Source organism: Paralichthys olivaceus, chromosome 3 (genome assembly GCF_024713975.1).
Source record: "Paralichthys olivaceus isolate ysfri-2021 chromosome 3, ASM2471397v2, whole genome shotgun sequence".
Lineage (NCBI taxonomy): Eukaryota > Metazoa > Chordata > Actinopteri > Pleuronectiformes > Paralichthyidae > Paralichthys > Paralichthys olivaceus.
Window position 1 is genome coordinate 25,106,690 of NC_091095.1, and position 18,674 is coordinate 25,125,363.

Sequence of the window (18,674 nt, forward strand, 5' to 3'; positions counted from 1 at the left end):
AAAGGTACAGTGTGTAGAATTTCGTGATATCTAGTGTTGAAGTTGCATGTTGCAGCTGAACACCCCTCACCTCACCCTCTCCTTCCAAACATGAAAAAAAAACTGTGGTAGCTTCAGTTGTCATAAAAACTCAAAAGGTGTTTAGTTTGTCCAGTCTGGACTAATGTAAAAAACATGGCGGCCTCCGTAGAGAGGACCCCCTTGATGTAAATATAAAGTATTTAAATATTATATTAATATTATTTTGTCATGGTGAATTGCTGTGTAAATCAATTGATTGTGGTTTAATTTTCTATAGTAAAGCCAACATATAGATAGAAATCAATATACAGCTCTGAATCAAACATATTTGTATGTATTTTTTATACTTAATCAAACAAAGTCAAAATATTGGAATGAACTACTTACATAATGCACTCGGCAGGGAACAGGGAACACTCTTCAACAAAGGAGAGAAAGTCTGAGAGTTTGTATTGTTCTAAATCTTATTGATGCAGGCTGCACCATAGTATGATCAGGCCTGATGTCATTTCATTCTGCTGTAACTAATGAAGACAAGACTACACTTTCCTGGTAATATATGAGAGTTGTCCCCATCATTAACATTGAAAAGATAGCTATATCATTTGAAAGAAAGAAAGAAGGATGGCTGTATTTGCCCCATTAGTTTGGATCACTGCCCATCCCACACACGCTCTATCTCAAAGCAATGCGATCTCAGTGGTTTCTGACCGCCTGTAAGTCACAACTCTGCAATACATCATTTGAACAAAGGATTTGTCACACTCACACACACTGCTTTATTTTACCACTCAATAGAAAAAAACATTTACATTTAACAAAACTGCATTTTGTTTGCTTTTTTTACCTGAAAATATATCCTGAATCTAACTTGGGCCGCTTTGGTACGTGCAAGGTTCATAACTCATTGAATCTGCAACCGATTTCAAGCTGCTTGGTTTGTTTACGTCAGATGTGTATAGATGATACAGAACGGTTACATTAAAATTGTAGGTTTTCAAACCAAAATACTTAGACCTTAGTGACTTGATTGATTGACTGACCATTGTTTTAAATTGGTATTAAGTGTTAAATATGAGTTTCGAAGACAATGGCTACAGCTTCAAGAAGCACAGACAGCTGGCTCATGGGATCTATGATGGGCTGTGTGCCACAAAATATCCATAAGCTGTCAGCTTTAAGAGTTTTTCTGGGATGCCTAGGAAATCAATTGTGTTCCATGAGAGTAAATAACAGATACAGTAGGGTTCCTACTAAAAACTACAATTACTGCACTGCAGTTTTATCCCAACCAGTGCAGTTTCCTTGTGCATACAGTATTTGTGCATACTTTTTTCCAGATTCATATAAGTTCACTGTGACCTTCACCTTTGACCTTTGTCCATGGAAACTTAATCAGTAATTGTGCCAGATGTAATGAAATTCTCTACTGACAGTCATATTATCACATTCACATCCATCCCATCACGTCAGTATGACCTTGACACATTATGTTGTTTATCTCAAGCATAGACCAGATGCCTTTGAAAAGTCATTTATTACATAAAGTACTATAATAATCTTTATATGGAGCGGAAAATGAAATGGCATTCTACTGATTCAAAGGCCTTATAGAAGCCTAGGCAGAGCTGAAAACAATCTTGAGATACCAGTTCAGATAATAATAATCATAATCAAGTATGCCCAAGACTAACATTATTAGAAATATGTTTATTTCTCACAAAGCCTGAGTCTCATTGATAGTTGTGTCACTTTGAGTCTATTTGCAAACAACAAGGCAATAATTGTATCATCATTATCAAGTAGAGAAATAAGAGGAAGAGCATTATTTTCTATTTTTTCTGAAAATAACTGAAACAGGGCTGGTTGAAAATGTTTTGTAACACTGTCTGTTCAGGACATTCATTATTCTTAAATTAACTAATTGAGTCATCCTGTAATCCAAGACGAGTGTCACAGACAATTTTACAATTTCCCTAATATATTTCATCTCCTTCACTGAGTTAAGAAATGAAGTCGCAGGGTCTTCGTTGTATTTTGAACTATCCGACTTACTGTAGACATGACATCAGAGGTTTGACGTCAGAAGTTTTGTAAGCAATACTACGTCATCAAACGTTGACGGAAGAAGGTCACGTGCAGCAGAAAACTCCAGAACAACATGGCGGCGTGCATGAAGATGCTGAGCGCTGCGAGACAGCTACACAGAAACCCGGCTGTAGTAAAAGTGAAGTGGCCCAAATGGAGCCGGACCCCCAGCAGTGACACTTCGGCCCTGAGCCGCCTCCAGCCGCCACGGCTCTACACCAGCACCGGGGGCTGCTCGAACGTTCCCGTCAGCACAGCAATGACAGCTGGCTGCAGGCTCACCCTTAGACCCGACCGGTGGACGCGAGCCGGTGCCGTGCTCCGCGGCCGAACTGATCTTCTCACACCGACAACTCGACCCTTCATGGTTCACGATAGGATGTTCGGGAACCGGGCCAGCGGCGCCGGCTTCTCCGGGGAGGACGGCGGGGAGAGCGCAGGCTCCGGGGGAGAGGAGTCGGGGGGAGACGGGGGAGTACCGTACAGCGGACCTCAGATGACGGCTCTCACCACCATGATGGTCCCGGAGGTGTTTCCCAATGTGCCGCTGATCGCTGTAAGCAGGAACCCGGTGTTCCCCCGCTTCATCAAGATCATAGAGGTGAGGAAGAAGACGGTCTCCTTCAGTGACCCGGGATGATGCAATCCCACAGCAACGCTCGGAGGTCACAGTCCTGGAGGCTGAGCTGTGTGTTACAGGGCAGCCAATGGTTTTTCTCTTGTGTAACGTTGTAGATCAGACTCTATCACAAAATCATGTGCAGCTCCAGTCAGTGCACCTGACTTTCAGTGTGCAAGAAAACAATGCTGTATTAGTCCTTTGACAACTGTTGGTTTCTATTTTGTTTATCTGGACTGAAAGAAACATCAGTTGAGGACGCGTTTGACCTCTGATCACATCCAGGGTTGATTTGAGACTCATGTGGCTATATTCTTCTGGCTGTGTGAATGTGAATGTGTCCTGGATCACATTGGAGGACCGCCTACTCAGCTGCTGTCCTCTGACATTAGTAGTATTATGAGTTCACTTCTGTGTTTTACATACACTGATGTGATATTTGTGGCCACTGTCCCACTTGTAATGCTCGCCAATATTGATTTTCTCAGTTTTTCACCGTAAAATATGATTTCAAATGGATCGATTTGCTCAGCCCCTTCTTGCTTCTTGGTTACTGGAGACACGTCCTCATAGAAGGTGTGATCTGACAAACAAAGATTACCTGAGACAGATATAAATACCAGCTCTGAAAAGTCTTAATTCTATTAACTTCTGTAGAAACTTACTCCACATTAGAAATTCTTGTGTGTGGTCTTTTTTACAGAGCATCACTGGCATGCCCTGAAAGTTACCCTCCTATAACCAATCCATAATAAAATGATATGCAGGGGTAAAGCTGGCATTTCAGGCAGTGAAAAGGTGTTGTTGAGTGTGAGTCTGTGTGTGATGTGTTTCTGGCTCTTTTCCTGTCAGGTCAAGAACAAAGCATTGATGGAGTTGTTGAGGAGGAAGGTTCGCCTGGCTCAGCCATACGCTGGAGTCTTCCTGAAGAGAGATGATAAGTAAGAGGACTCTGATGACACATTCATAATGGAGCGTATTGAGGGTATTTCATAATCAGAACCTCACTGTTGCATAGTTGTTATGACAAGAAATCAAATGATATAAATATTTTAGTTATTTAAGTAATTACATTTCATAATTGTGTCCACACAATATGTAATTCTGTCAGAAACTGTGATACGTGTGTGTGTGTGTAGTAACGAGTGTCTCTGTCTTTTGCAGTAATGAGTCAGATGTGGTGGAGTCTCTTGATGCCGTCTACTCTACAGGGACTTTTGTTCAGATTCATGAGATGCAGGACCTGGGAGACAAGTTGAGGATGATTGTCATGGGACATCGCAGGTCAGAAACACTACTGCTGCTGGATGACTAGAAGTCCTGGGTAAAATAGGGGATTTTTTGGAAAGAAAATCCGTAGACTGTGAATGTTGTATCGCTTTTATCGTGGACATCACTTCTATGGACTAATCTATTTGCACCACACAGTATTGCATGAAAGATGCTGTTAGAACATCTACATTGTAGTAAATTAATCACCATAAATACTTGATTACTGTAACCAAATTGCGTAGCTTCTGTATGATAGTCCCAGAATTAGAGGGAAAGGGAAACAGCACACACACACACCCACACACACACCCACACACACACACACACACACACACACACACACACACACACACACACACACACACACACACACACACACACGCACACACAGTGACTCCGCTGCTCACTTTTCTCTCTCTCCCGCTGACACACAGACACATGCACTTACACACACAAACAGTGTCATCACACACGTGTAAAACACTGTAGACATCTGTCTACAGTGTTTTACACGTAGAATCTATGATAGAATCTATGATAGAGACACGTTATATTTTGTATATTGGCCAATCAGCAGGATTAATCTAGTACACCATCATTCATCTGGATTGTGAACATAGCGAGTTTAAATGGCATAGAATGTCACCATCTATACGATTTGTTCAAAAAGTAGATCACGGACGTCTTCAAGGTTGATCACAATATAAAATGGTCAGATTGCCCACCCCTGTACCATGTGTAGACCACCTCAGCTATATGTACTGTACACTCTGGCCTGTCAGGATCCGGATCACAAGACAGCTGGAGGTAGAGCCTGACGAGGCCGCAACGCCACCCGTGTGTTCAGAGTCTGAGCCTGAGTCCCTCTCCAAAGCTCCACCGAGACGCAAAACTAAACGCAGCCGTAAGGACCAACCAGGGCCTCTGGCAGAGCAGCTGGAGGACAAGGTGTGTAACACGAGCCTCACATGCAAAATGAATAACTGTCAAACATTACTCAGACAAACACTTCAGCAGAGCATGCAGCCAATCAGCACCTTCACCATCAGCTTTAACATCAACACCTTCACCTTGTCTGGAAAATGCCTGGTTGAGCTTTGTGGCTATGGATGTATTTTTCTGGGCTTGTGTTTCTGATACAGTTGGTTCAGATGGTTGTGAGTCAGCACACAATAACTTGTTGCAATACAGGGACTGCCAGGCTCCAAGAAGGAGGCGGTTTTCCTGGGCTTGCGTAGACCACAAAAGCCAAACCGAAATGAGACAGTCTGGTCTACAGAGGATTTCTTAGATTAGCATCACAAGCTTACTGCTGTCACCTAGCAACAAAGGTGCATTTGGACAAGACAAGAAAGTTTTAATTCCCCTTGGTTTTTTAAGTTGTCAGCCCCATTACCTCTTAGAAAAGGTTTTTCACTGTTGCACAGTGAATCCTGGAATGGATCCGGCCAGGAAGGATCCACCTGTTGGAGCCTGCGTTTCTCGGAGATGTGAGGATGCATTTGACGGCAGCATTTGGAGGAGCCTTCGAAATGGGACAGTCTAATCGCGTCGCTGTGACGCAAGCGGTCTTCAAATGCAGCCTGTGAAGGAAGTGGCCCCTGAATTGAAACACATTTAATGACCTGGGTTTTGGAAATAACAAAATATGTGATTATGACCCAGACAAAGTGGGAGTCACTGGGGCCTCAGACACCTAATGTCAGCTAATTGAATGCCTCCGCGCTAATCAGAGGCAGTGTTTTCTCTTGTGAACTTAGCAGAGGAAGCTCCTCTCCCACAGTAAACTCTTTTCCGTCTCTACGTCAAGATGGGGTTCACTTCTTTAAACAGAAAAAAAACCAACTTCAATTGTACTGGATTTGGCTGCAACGCTGTTTACCCCTGAGACTCCAAAAGCGTTCAGGAGCTGAATCCAGCTGTCTCTGTCTCTGCTGCTGCAGCAATGAATAGAATGAAGAAACTAAGACACATTTTCTTAACATTGGAGCCTGTAAACCTATGTAGTGCCCCAAATTAAAATTCCGAACCCCAAAAATTTGCATAATTGGTCTCCTTTAAAGTCCTTCAAAGATTTCATCACATACTGTATATTAAATGACGCAGACATGAATAAATAGTGGTTTGACTGGTTTGGAGAGACGAACAGCGGTGAGCTAATAGATCTATTCAGCCATTTCATAATTGAAATCATAAATGTTTAGGCCACTGTCACCACTGTGTGTGTAAAAGAGAGCAGTGAAAGTATTTGGAGTTTATTTGGTTTTCACATTGATGGCTGTGAAGTAAACTCCCTTGTGTTTGGTCAGATTTCAGAGGCAGACCTGAGTCCAGAGCTCCAGCCTCTGCCCTCCTCCGACATCCTGATGGTGGAAGTGGACAATGTTCATCATGAGCAGTTCACTGTCACAGAGGAGGTCAAGGTAAAAAAACGCACATTACAATATGTGTTCCATTGAGATGATGTGTTTCACTTATTGTTAAACTGAGATCATTTGCGATTGTGTGGCATTTGTCATAGAACAGCTGGTGTTAAGATGTCAACCTGTGTGATGTGTGTTTCTGCAGGCACTGACCGCAGAGATAGTGAAGACCATCAGGGACATCATTGCACTCAACCCGCTGTACAGGTCAGACCTGTTTTTAACTTCACACCCAAGCACACACACAGCCTGCAGGCCTGCTTCAATATTAATAACATAGCAGCTTCAATATGTTCTGCAAAAGAACCTTAAACACAGGTTTCCTTTTGTTGTTTCCAATAAGCAGTATGCTAATTGCAGAGAGCGGACACACGCCTGTCAATTTAGAATGATTCTGATTCACAAACATAAGCATGGTGGTGAGAATATAATGTGCTGGTGCACACGTGTCATGAATCCAGTGGTGGTTTTGCACATGCACTTATGTTGTGCGGAGAGTACGTAGCAAAATCAGCATATCCAAATTAATTCTGTGAGTTGATTTGAACTCACTTGATGGGTCCACACCACAAAGTGTTAATTTAACTCTTTTTGGAGAGTTAGCACCGTAACATTGATTAAGTGTAATTATTGACTTTTTTTGGAGTTAAAATGTCATACTTCTTCACTCTAACCAGAGTTAGTTTTTCTCAACACTTGTATAGTGTTAGACATTAACTCCCTCATGGAATCATTTGTTAACTATACTAGTGTTAATAAAAAGTGTTAAACCCATTAACTCTTAAAGGTGTAAAGATAGTTCTTCTCAATCACTAAAATAAATGGAAAAAGTTTGAAAAGGCCATGTTCGGTTAAAACACATTCATTTTTGAAACATGCACCACATTGACATTTTAAAATATGATTTAAAACATATAACAATAAGGAACAATATATGCAAATATACATATATATATATATATATATATGTATTTTACACTCCATATTCCACCTTTGCCAGCTTCTTCTGTGAAAAGATGAATGAGGTTAGCTTTCTTACTTACTAGTACTGCATTAAGAAACAATGTGATCCAATATTGAGTAACACTCCTGCAAATATTTCACAATAAAACCCCTTCTTTAAACAAAAGAATGTATTTGGTCAGCAGAAACTCTGGAGTGCTTTTATATTGAAACGCCTGCAGAAAGTGTTGCAACCATTTAAGAGTTTTGGCTCTGCCCAGAGTATTAATAACTCTGCTTTTGCTAATTCTTGTGAATTTGCTGCGTAAGAACATTTCTGCGCACATACTAGTTAATGAGGCCCAATGAGACTGCATTGTTGCAGCAGGCTTAGCAGGCTTAGAAGTGTTCTAAAGTGTGTGTGTGTGTCTCTGTCTCTCTCAGAGAGTCTGTCCTACAGATGATGCAGGCTGGTCAGAGGGTGGTTGATAATCCCATCTACCTCAGTGACATGGGAGCAGCTCTGACAGGGGCGGAGTCACATGAACTACAGGACGTCCTGGAGGAGATCAATGTGAGCAACCTACATGCATACATGACTCTGTAATAACGGCTCGGGGAAGTGGCTGTGTGCTACTCGTTTAGCAGAAGTAGGGAACATGATCTGAAGTGTATTTGTCAAACCAACCAGTTGGGCCTCATCTTTCAAGTCCCCTCTCTTCTTAGCTGAAATGTGCAGTTTGAAAACCCAGCTGTGAAGTCAAATGAACTTTTTTTCTGCCCAAGTTTGTTTTTGAGGTTTTTTTGAGAGCAGTATCTTCTTCACCTTTCGTGATTTAAAAAAAAAAGGAAAGAATGAGGTTATCAATGCCCAGATACAGATGAAGCAAACACCCACAGTAACTATGGGTGTAATGAACCAAATTCATAATGGTGATGTTGTTTTTAAACCTCCACAACCATAATGGCCACAATAAGTCTATAATAAAATACAAAGTTGTGCCAGTGGAAGGTAGGTGAAATTACCTCCACCTACTCCAACTGTTTGTTTGTGTCTGTCAGCAGCGTTACACAAAAACTACAGGATGACTACATTTTAAGATCCAGAAGTTCATCCAGTTAAAGGTTAAGTTTCAATGAAGGTAGTTGGCTGGAATTTGTTTAATGTTCAGCCATCGGGCCAACAGCCAGTTCTTTTGGAATTCTCTGGCTGCTTCCTTTAAAAAAAATTAACATGCTCATGTATCTTTATTTATCGACGTTCTTCCTTTTTAGCTGTGAAATCTCTGACGTGTTGTTGTTTCCAGATCCCAAAGCGTCTCTACAAGGCTCTCTCTTTGCTAAAGAAGGAGTATGAGCTGAGTAAACTGCAGCAGCGACTAGGCCGAGAGGTCAGAGTTCATCCCCAAACATGTACCCTAAACATTAATCAGCCACTGCCCCACTCGTCAGTCACTGAATTGTGTCGCTGCTCTGCTCACAGGTGGAGGAAAAGATCAAGCAGACCCACAGGAAGTACCTGCTACAGGAGCAGCTCAAGATCATTAAGAAGGTAAAGCTGTCTGTCTCCTCCTTTCCATATTGTGAATAACACATGTATATTGTAATTCAAGAATGAAGCCCCCTCTACCTTTGTCTATTTTTTTAATTCCATGCCATTAGGGAGTCCTCCTCAAACAGTTCTACTATATACTGTCAGTTGTAAGTGTCTCCATGCTGGATGTTTTCTGGAGAGCTTTTCATAAACTGTCTATGGTGCAGAGTGAAGTTAGAAAACTTTGCGGTCATCCGACCTGGTTTATCTGCAATTAGGCTGTACATAATTATGTTTTTCATAAATTCCAACAGAATTTGCTTTATTGGTGTTCATGTGTGTGGCTCATATAAGTTTGAATGATTTACTAAACTGGTTTCATATATTGCATGTTGCCTATTTCAGAGGTCAGGTTAACAATCAACACAATCTTAAGAGCCAAGATCACAACTTTTCAAAATAAAAGCTCTAATTCATCTCGATATAATGCATTGCAGCAATAAAATTATTGTTGTGCTTTTTTCTTTGTAGACTAGTTGCTAAAGAGGGAGTGATTCTATTAATGGTGCCATGAAAGTGATTACCTGTGACATATGATTTTAGAATCAATTAATAGATCGATTACACAAGGTGAAACCATAACAATAGGTAACCGTTAGACGAACAGAGAGAAGCCCCTCCACCACCCTTGACTTTCTCAGAGATGGAAATCGTGTGGTCTGACTGTTTATGTGAAAGACAGTGACATGGATTTAGGGCAGCGAAATTTAGGCACAATTATTAGGAATGGCTCAAGTAGTCTACAATCGGTTCCATTGAAAAGAATCAGATCATTCACAAAAGACAATCACTATAGAGAATCATGAGAGACAGAACAGTTAATAATGTCACTACCTGCACTAGCAGGTCTAAGACAAAGTGTGTGGCTATTTTCAGGAGCTAGGTCTGGAAAAAGAGGACAAAGAAGCCATTGAGGAGAAGTTTCGTGAGAGATTAAAAGACAGGACTGTCCCTCAGCACATCATGGACGTCATCAACGAAGAACTCAACAAGCTGGGACTGTTGGACAACCACTCATCAGAGTTCAAGTGGGTCTTGTGGATTTTTTTTGGTCTTACTCGTCTGCAAAGACCTTTCATTAATGACTTTACTTTGTAATGTAACCATGATGGAACAGGATTTATAATGACCCACTCGCCTCACTTATTTCCAAAAATGCAAAATTTGTTGAGGACGCACATGGATTTTGTCACATTTTGAATGCACTAGCTTTCAAACCACTGTTGGGTTGTAATTGTTTATTGTGATTTTGTACTATACAAATGCAAAATGGAGTTCAGATTTTAAAAAATCACTTTGTGCCATAACGTCCACTCATTGGAAACAGAACAGAAAACAGCAAATAGAACAGGGATGCTTGAGTGATGATCTCTTTCTGTCCTCTGTATGTAAAACCTTGTAGATATAATAGACACATTTTGCACTGAGGCTGCCCAAGTAATCTCTTTGAAAGAAAAAAGAAAATATGCTGGAACTGAAGGTTGTACATTCTGTGTTTAGTGATGATTCCGCTGTGATGTTTGTTTGTTTCATTCAGTGTGACGCGAAACTACCTGGACTGGCTGACCAGCATGCCCTGGGGTACCAACAGTGATGAGAACTTAGCTTTGGAGAGAGCTAAAGAGGTTCTAGAAGAAGATCATTACGGGATGGACGATGTTAAAAAACGCATATTGGTTAGTGCACACACACACACACACACAGATACATCTATCCGCAGGTTTGTCATGTGAAATGAACCTGGCTTCCTCTCTGTTTCTGTGCAGGAGTTCATCGCAGTGAGTCAGCTGCGTGGCTCCACCCAGGGGAAGATCCTGTGTTTCTATGGTCCCCCAGGTGTAGGAAAGACCTCCATCGCTCGCTCCATAGCCAGAGCTCTCAACAGACAGTACTTCAGGTTCAGCGTGGGAGGAATGACCGACGTGGCTGAGATTAAAGGACACAGGTCTGCAAGTCTATTCTTCCATCATAACTGAGGGGCCTTATGGCAGCACACATTGTCAATGTCTCATGTACAGAAAACGGTATTAGGCAGATGCAATACATGGTTATACTTTTAGACTATCATTTTTACCAGAACAGCAATTTTTATAGAAGGGTCAGAACATTTTATGTGTGCCAAATTTCAAGCTAAAAGTGTGATAAATAATCAATATCACTTTATTTGATTTGTGTGATTTAAAATGTCACCAAAAATAGACCATTTGACCAACCAGATCCTGTAAAAAATTAACAGGACAAAACCTTTGTTATACTACTCAATGACATGAATAGACATTAGTGTCAATGAGACACTAATGTTCCCATAAAGGTGCAGTGAAATATGAGCTAACAGTAAGTAAAAGTGTCACAGGATGTAAAAGTCCAGAAAAGCTTTTGGGCTCAGAGCCGTAAAGGCTACATTTAATTACTGTGAACCTGTTAGTAAAAACCCTATTACAAAGAGACTCCTCATTAACAAACATGTATCAGCTACAAAAACCTTCAGAATAACATGACAGACTGTTGGACTGCTGGATTGTTACCTAAAGCCCTCAGACTTGGCTGCAGGTCTTTTACAATAAACCAATCAATCATTCATTTTCTCCTCTGCGGCTGACGTGAGGAGACTCACTGTTGGACAGATGCAGCTGCTAGAGAGAATTCAGCATATTATATTTTGTGTGGATAAATGTATTGCATAAAAGAAATGTTTACCTTAGCCATTTGCCATGATTTGAGTAGAAAATAAACTGAAGATTCATTCTCTCTGCCCTTAAGTGGCACTACTGTTGCAGACAAGGCTCTGAATCATAAGAGTTTATTATTGGGACAAAACGATATCCGAGTACATCAACCCCTTTTTTTTTTTTTTTTAAATGTATTTTTGTGTTTTCTTCCAGGAGGACTTATGTTGGAGCGATGCCAGGAAAGGTTATCCAGTGCCTGAAGAAAACCAAGACAGAGAACCCTCTGGTTTTAATCGATGAGGTCAGTATGGTGGAGCTGTAGTATGTGTTGAGTTTAAAGAAGCTCTATATCAAATCCACCTGAAGATGACCACTGGGACTGCACTGATGTGGTACAGTATTTACTGTCTGCAATGAACAGGATCAGATTTGGCTCTAGATACCAGTAGAGGAGCTGGTCTGCAGAACCAGGGGATGGAGTTTCAAATCTTTTTGAAGTACTGCGGGAGACACTGAGTGAATTTGTATGAAAATAACTTACAGTAATGCCCATATAACATAAATTATTTAACCACTGACTAAAACCTACCATCACTGTATTATACTATCTAGATATTGTATATTCTCAGCAGTTGTGGCTCAGCAAGTAGAGTGGGTTGTCCATTAATTGGAAGGTCAGTTCAATTCCTGGTTATCCCAGTCCGCATGTCAGAGTGTCCTTGGACAAGACACTGAACCCCAAACATTCCCTGTAGGGGGAGGAACCACCATCAATGTGTGAACCACCCTTTAGTTAGCTGGGAAGTTATGTTCATAACTCAGCAAGGTCCCCACTTTGTGCTATTTTCATTTCCAGTTGTTGAGAATAAACTTATCAGAGTAACAGTGTTGTCCAAAATGATTCTTCTAGCATGTTGAGTCCAATGTAGCATTTTAACATTTGCTATTTAGCATTTAACACAAAGCACAGCAGAGACTGTTTGGATATGCAGCATTTTTTCAGGTATTTTGGCAAAGTACTGGATAAACAACACGGGGCCAACAATACATTTTCCAATAGTTACTGAGATATTTCAAGGAGGACATTAGGCTAAAAACACGGTGTAAATGACATCGCATGATCAGTTAATTTATATTTTTCTGTGAACTATCCCTTTCAGCATCTTGGTTGTTAACTAAAAATGGCTGCATTTTTCTGTCAGCCATTGTAATCAGACCCAGTCTATTTGAGATAAATGGCTTTGATTGGCCCAATCTGGCTGGAGGAAATGTCAGGGTTTCACCAAAGTCAGTGGGACATATTGTCCAGCAATATGGTATCAATAAATATCTATATATCAATATTTAGTGAACTAAATATTATTTGTGAAACACAGAATCCCAACATACGTATGTTATGCCAAAGCACATTACATACACTTTACAAAACTATAGAGAAACCCAACAGTTGTGGGAACTGTTGGGCAAACTTTGGCAACTGTGGAGGGAAAACCGCCTAATGAAACCACAGAGGACAATCATCAACTACCCAGTTCTTCTGCCTTACGTGTTGGGTACTGTGAAGAATGGAGAATAGTCTGCAGCTTGTTGCTATGGGCTTGTCTCTCAGAGTTTCAGGGATTTTTGCTGAGAGATTAAGCAGTTTGATGATGTTAATAATAATAATGATGATGTGTTTTTTCTTGCCTGTCATTGCCAGGTTGATAAAATGGGTCGTGGTTACCAGGGCGATCCATCCTCCGCACTGCTCGAACTCCTTGACCCTGAGCAGAACGCTAACTTCCTCGACCACTACCTGGACGTTCCTGTGGATCTGTCAAAGGTAAGAGTGTGCTCGCTTTATTTGCAGTGCCACAATCCTAGTAAATGTCAGACAATCAACATTTAACCTTGCACATTTCTGTTGGCTCAATGAAGGTGTTGTTCATCTGCACGGCCAATGTGACAGACACCATCCCAGAGCCTCTCAGAGACAGGATGGAGATGATTAATGTGTCTGGATATGTGGCCCAGGAGAAACTGGTTATCGCTGAGGTAACACCAACTTCTACCTCTGCACTGGGACTGTGAATGAAAGACTATGATGAAAAACACTTTGAATTTAAATGTGCACAATTTGAATGTGTCATCATATTGTTTTGCATTACATTGGCTGTTTAATATTTTTATTGTATATTCTTTATAATAAGGTTTTTCACAGTCGTCAGTCACAAAGTTTTATATACCTTGCTAGTACATTCTGCTTTTAATTTCTGTTTCTCTGTGTGTTTAGCGATACCTGGTCCCTCAGCTCCGTTCTCTGTGTGGTCTGACTGACAAGAAGACGTCCATCTCATCCGATGCACTCAGTCTGCTCATCCGGCAGTACTGCCGAGAGTCTGGAGTCAGGAACCTGCAGAAACAAGTGGAAAAGGTCAAATAGTGTGAAAATTCAGATTCAAATTCAAAAGACTTTATTGTCATTGCAAGGGCATACAATGAAATAGTGTGAAAATCATAGCTCACACAACACTGGGCTACTCAGAACAAAGATTTTGATCCCAGTCAGCAACAAAAACTTAATCCTAGTTTGCAAAGTCCTCCTGTAATAGGAACAGTAGGGAGCGCAGGTTTTTGCAGTGGGTGAGACGATGGAGGAGGCTGGTACAGAAAATCACCTGCTCTGTGACTCTTACAGTCAATGGTGTTCATTGGGAAAATAGTACTTCTGAAAAAAATGTACAAAATAAAACATTCTGCTGGTTTAGCACCTGATCGTTACTTTCACAGAGACACGTTTCTCTCTTGCCAATCACTCTCCCGTGTGTTTGTGAGAGAATAATGCCTTTTCCATCCGTCTGACAGGTTTTCCGTAAAGTGGCGTTCTCTATAGTCAGCGGTGAACAAGCCGCAGTGACAGTTACTCCTGACAACCTGCAGGATTATGTGGGTAAACCTATTTTCACAGTGGATCGAATGTATGATGTCACACCACCAGGAGTTGTTATGGGGCTGGCATGGACTGCAATGGGTGAGACACACACACACACACACACACACACACACACACACACACACACACACACACACACACACATACACACACACACAACACTCAATCATTTCTCAAACTGCTTATATGATATCAATGTGTGAGCTAGTTTGCCAAAAATTCCTGCATGTCCACGTCTCATGTGGGCAGAAAGAAAATCTGTTTGTCTTACACCTTTCATCCCTATATGACTTAAGATTCGCAGCACTACTGTTTCTCTCTATCTATACTTTTATTACTTCTCCTTTGCTGTGATTATAAGGCACTTTGGCTCAACTCCAGTTGTTTTTAAATGTCCTATATAAATAAATGTGACCTTAACACACAAACACACTCAAACCAATAGACAATGATACATACTGAGGATCTGTCTGACCTCTGTCCTCTGTGCAGGGGGATCGACGCTGTTCATTGAGACTTCACTGCGCCGTCCCACTGGACCAGACGACCCTAAAGGGGAGGGGTCACTGGAGGTTACAGGTCAGTCAAGACAGTCAAGACAGTCACACACTGAGTCCCACTGCTGGCTGTACCTGTCTGATGTCATTACCAGATGTTGACGCTGCATTTTAAAGGTGTGGGTGCTTCTCTGCAGGTCAACTGGGAGATGTTATGAAAGAAAGTGCAAAGATTGCCTCAACCTTTGCCAGAGCCTTTCTGATGACCCAGGAACCAGAAAACCACTTTCTGGTCAACTCCCACCTGCACCTGCATGTCCCTGAGGTAACTATTGTGATACTTTACTGTACATAAATGGTTGCTGCTTTGTATTACTCTGTACTAGCTACTAAATACATTTTGTTTATTAGATATGTTCCTATGAGAAGTGCCTAAAGGATCAAACACATACTGTTTGATGGCTGCCAGCAGTGCTCATTCTTGTCCTACGTGTTGGTCAATAGAGCTCAACAGTGCGGTTTTTGAAAGCAAAGATCCAATTCATTTTGTGAATAGAGATTTTCATTATCAGCCATTACGTCGTAACCATCCAAAGTAGAATTACCACGAGATGTGAAACAGTGTTAGATGCTCCTGTAGACAACCACAAGTCTGTTTAATTCGCGACATCAAGGAGAAGTAAAGCATTACCCACAGCTAGCTTAACACTAGGTCTCTACATATCTGTGAAACGTTCTATGCATACATACAAGACTACAATGTATTGCAACACTATATTAACTGTTGTGGAAAATCTGCTGATCAATGGTCAACTCATCAATGAAGAAAGCGTCAGGAGCCCTTTGACGTCTTATGCTGAAATATTTATTGAAGCTTGGCCGAGGAGAAAATCAGAATTCATCCACACATCTGCTTTCCTGCCCAACAGAACCCCAATAGATCATTTAATCTATGGGTCTGCTTGTTCCTAAACAATCTAATGTATTTTCTAGTTGTGGAGACAGTATTGCCTGCTTACGCAGTCTCATATCTGTGATGTCTAGGGAGTGAAGGCTTTGACCTTCGCCAAGCTCTCGCACTTCCCAAACACAACAGCCTGTTGCACTATGCCCCAGAGAGGACAAGAGACAGTGTCTATGAAAATTCCATAACATTAACAACAAGTTGAAATTCAAGAAGCATGCTGGGAGTCATCGGGAAGGGCTCATGTGCTATGGTTTATGGGATATGTTGTTCCATCATTCTTAAAATGATTATGTACACAGACCTTTCCCTTTTCCCTTTTTTTCCAATGTGTTTTGCTCTGAATCAGATGTGTTATGCTCACGGTTCATCTCGTAGCTGGTCGGACTGGTTCCAAACTTTTAACTCTTTATAAGGATTTCCCGAAATGTTAATGGAGAACATTATACATCACATTTATTTCCAGGACCAGAGCCATTCTAAAAGTGGGCGGTTGCTGTTACGCTCTATAACATGTGTGCCCTTGTATCTAGGGGGCGACTCCGAAGGACGGACCAAGTGCCGGCTGCACCATTGTCACTGCACTGTTGTCCCTTGCAACCAAGCAGCCAGTGCGTCAGAATGTAGCCATGACTGGTGAGGTGTCCCTGACTGGCAAAATACTGCCAGTTGGAGGAATCAAAGAGAAGACTATAGCTGTAAGTATAACACACACACACACACACACACACACACACACACACACAGCCAAAACATGTTTTTGCATCTATCACATTTCATGTAAATACCTGGTTTCAATCTCAATATATGCTGTGTTTTAATAAGTGCTCCACTGATGTAGCATGGCACTTAAATAAAGAATTCAGAGGGTCAGGGTCTTTTTTAATTTATGTACTGTTCTTTTGAAAAACCTGGCAGCTACATTACCCACAATGCACCAATTAAAGATTCATGTTATGGTAGTTGTCAATGTAGCCTTGATCTGGTGTGTAAGTGTAACAGAGAGGATGCAAGTTCTCTCCAAATCCGCCGCAACCAATGCTGACTTGAGTGGCATCACCTGAGGACAGACTTCATGAAGCTTCCTCTGGAACTAAATTAGTTCATAACATAAATTGACAGAAAGGAAACACAAGAGTGAAATGATTTTTATTTTTATTTATTTTATTTATTTATTTTTGGCTCTTTGACTTGTCCATATAAGTCAAAGTCAGCTTTATTGTCAATTTCTTCACATATACCAGACATACAAAGGAATCGAAATTACGTTCCTAACTATCCCACAGTCAAGACAAGACAAGACATTTTCTAACAAAAGTAAGAGTAAAGTGCACAGGCACAACAAATAAAGACAGACATATCCTAACATTAAAGTAGACAATAAATAAAAATGACAGTTCTTAGTGCAAATGTATGAGGTAACAGCAAAGTTTTATGATGTAATATAATATGGTGATATACAATGAGTTGTGACAGTCCGTAGTAGCAGCAGAAGTTTTTTCTGTTTGATATAAGTGTGTTGCTCAGAACACGCTGTGTGTTGGATGAACTGACAAAATTACCCTGATGCTGTCCGGGCAAGCTCATTGTGAAACTAGAATGTCACACACCTCCAGCAAGGCCCAACAGTCCCCTTAAGAACCCACATTTAAATTCACTAATAAATAATAAATTCTGGAACTGCCCCAAGTTCTTTCCCAACCCATACCACATCCTTCCACCAAGTCATGTGGTGATCCGACCAGCAGGTTTTTCAATAATCCTTCTTAGAATCAAACAAACTCAGATAAATATCTAATGAATGTGCATATCATTCTTCAAAATTTGACCTGGACCTTCTTGTCTTTGTCAGGCACGTCGTGCTGGTGTGACCTGCATCGTCCTGCCAGCGGAGAACAGGAAGGACTTCTCTGACCTGCCGGACTACATCACCGATGGCCTGGAGGTCCACTTTGTTGATCACTACAGCCAAATCTACCCTATTGTGTTTCCACAGAACCCCTCATAACCAACTGTCAACCCCAGCGATGGAACCAAGCAGAGATGTACCAGGACGTCTCTTCATGGCACTGCAGAGACCAGTACATGTTTATCGCCACACCAACACTGATTGTCATTCTGGCTGTAAATAGTGAAAATCCATTTAATACAATTTTGTATATGCAGTTTGGATTTTGTCCTGCTGTGGAGGATTGGCATACACTGTTTGTTCATCCAGAGGAGCTGCTGGCTTGTTGATTTCGTATATGATTCCATTAAAGTCACCTCAGGATCCCTGGATGTAGGAGGAATGTCATGTGACAGAAGACAACATCACTGAACTGAAATTATGCAGACGACTGTGCCAAAGACTGACATACACAGTACAGTGCTGGTGATGGTGGAGACGATGAACACTGAGCTGACATCACAGGGTGGTGACTCTGCTGCCAGGCAGCCTCTACACCCACAGCTCTCACTGTTGAGGCCTGTAGGAGATTCTTTCATAGATTACTTTTAGTATTTTATATTATTACAGACCTCATGTGATGATGGAATAAATTAAATAATAAACAAAACTGACTGTTGTTATGCCTACTTTGGAATCAGAGATTTATTATGAGATGTTTCTGTACTAGACCTTTATCAGGCAAATCTATCTCTTTAAAAATGC

At 41.1% G+C, this 18,674-nt stretch overlaps 1 protein-coding gene across 1 annotated transcript; it reads left to right on the forward strand.

Annotated features, from left to right (window-relative positions):
• The first annotated feature begins 245 nt into the window (after nt 1–245).
• Nucleotides 246–18,579, forward strand: lonp1 (lon peptidase 1, mitochondrial). Its single transcript, XM_069522585.1, has 21 exons — nt 246–2,710; nt 3,581–3,669; nt 3,893–4,012; nt 4,783–4,948; nt 6,310–6,423; nt 6,569–6,630; nt 7,810–7,939; nt 8,673–8,756; nt 8,849–8,917; nt 9,836–9,987; nt 10,497–10,635; nt 10,726–10,904; nt 11,842–11,929; nt 13,328–13,450; nt 13,546–13,662; nt 13,901–14,041; nt 14,473–14,638; nt 15,053–15,139; nt 15,255–15,382; nt 16,555–16,719; nt 17,874–18,579. Exons 1-21 carry the CDS (start codon nt 2,183–2,185, stop codon nt 18,027–18,029), a joined length of 3,003 nt encoding a protein of 1,000 aa, XP_069378686.1. The 5' UTR covers nt 246–2,182; the 3' UTR covers nt 18,030–18,579.
• The last annotated feature ends 95 nt before the right edge of the window (nt 18,580–18,674 follow it).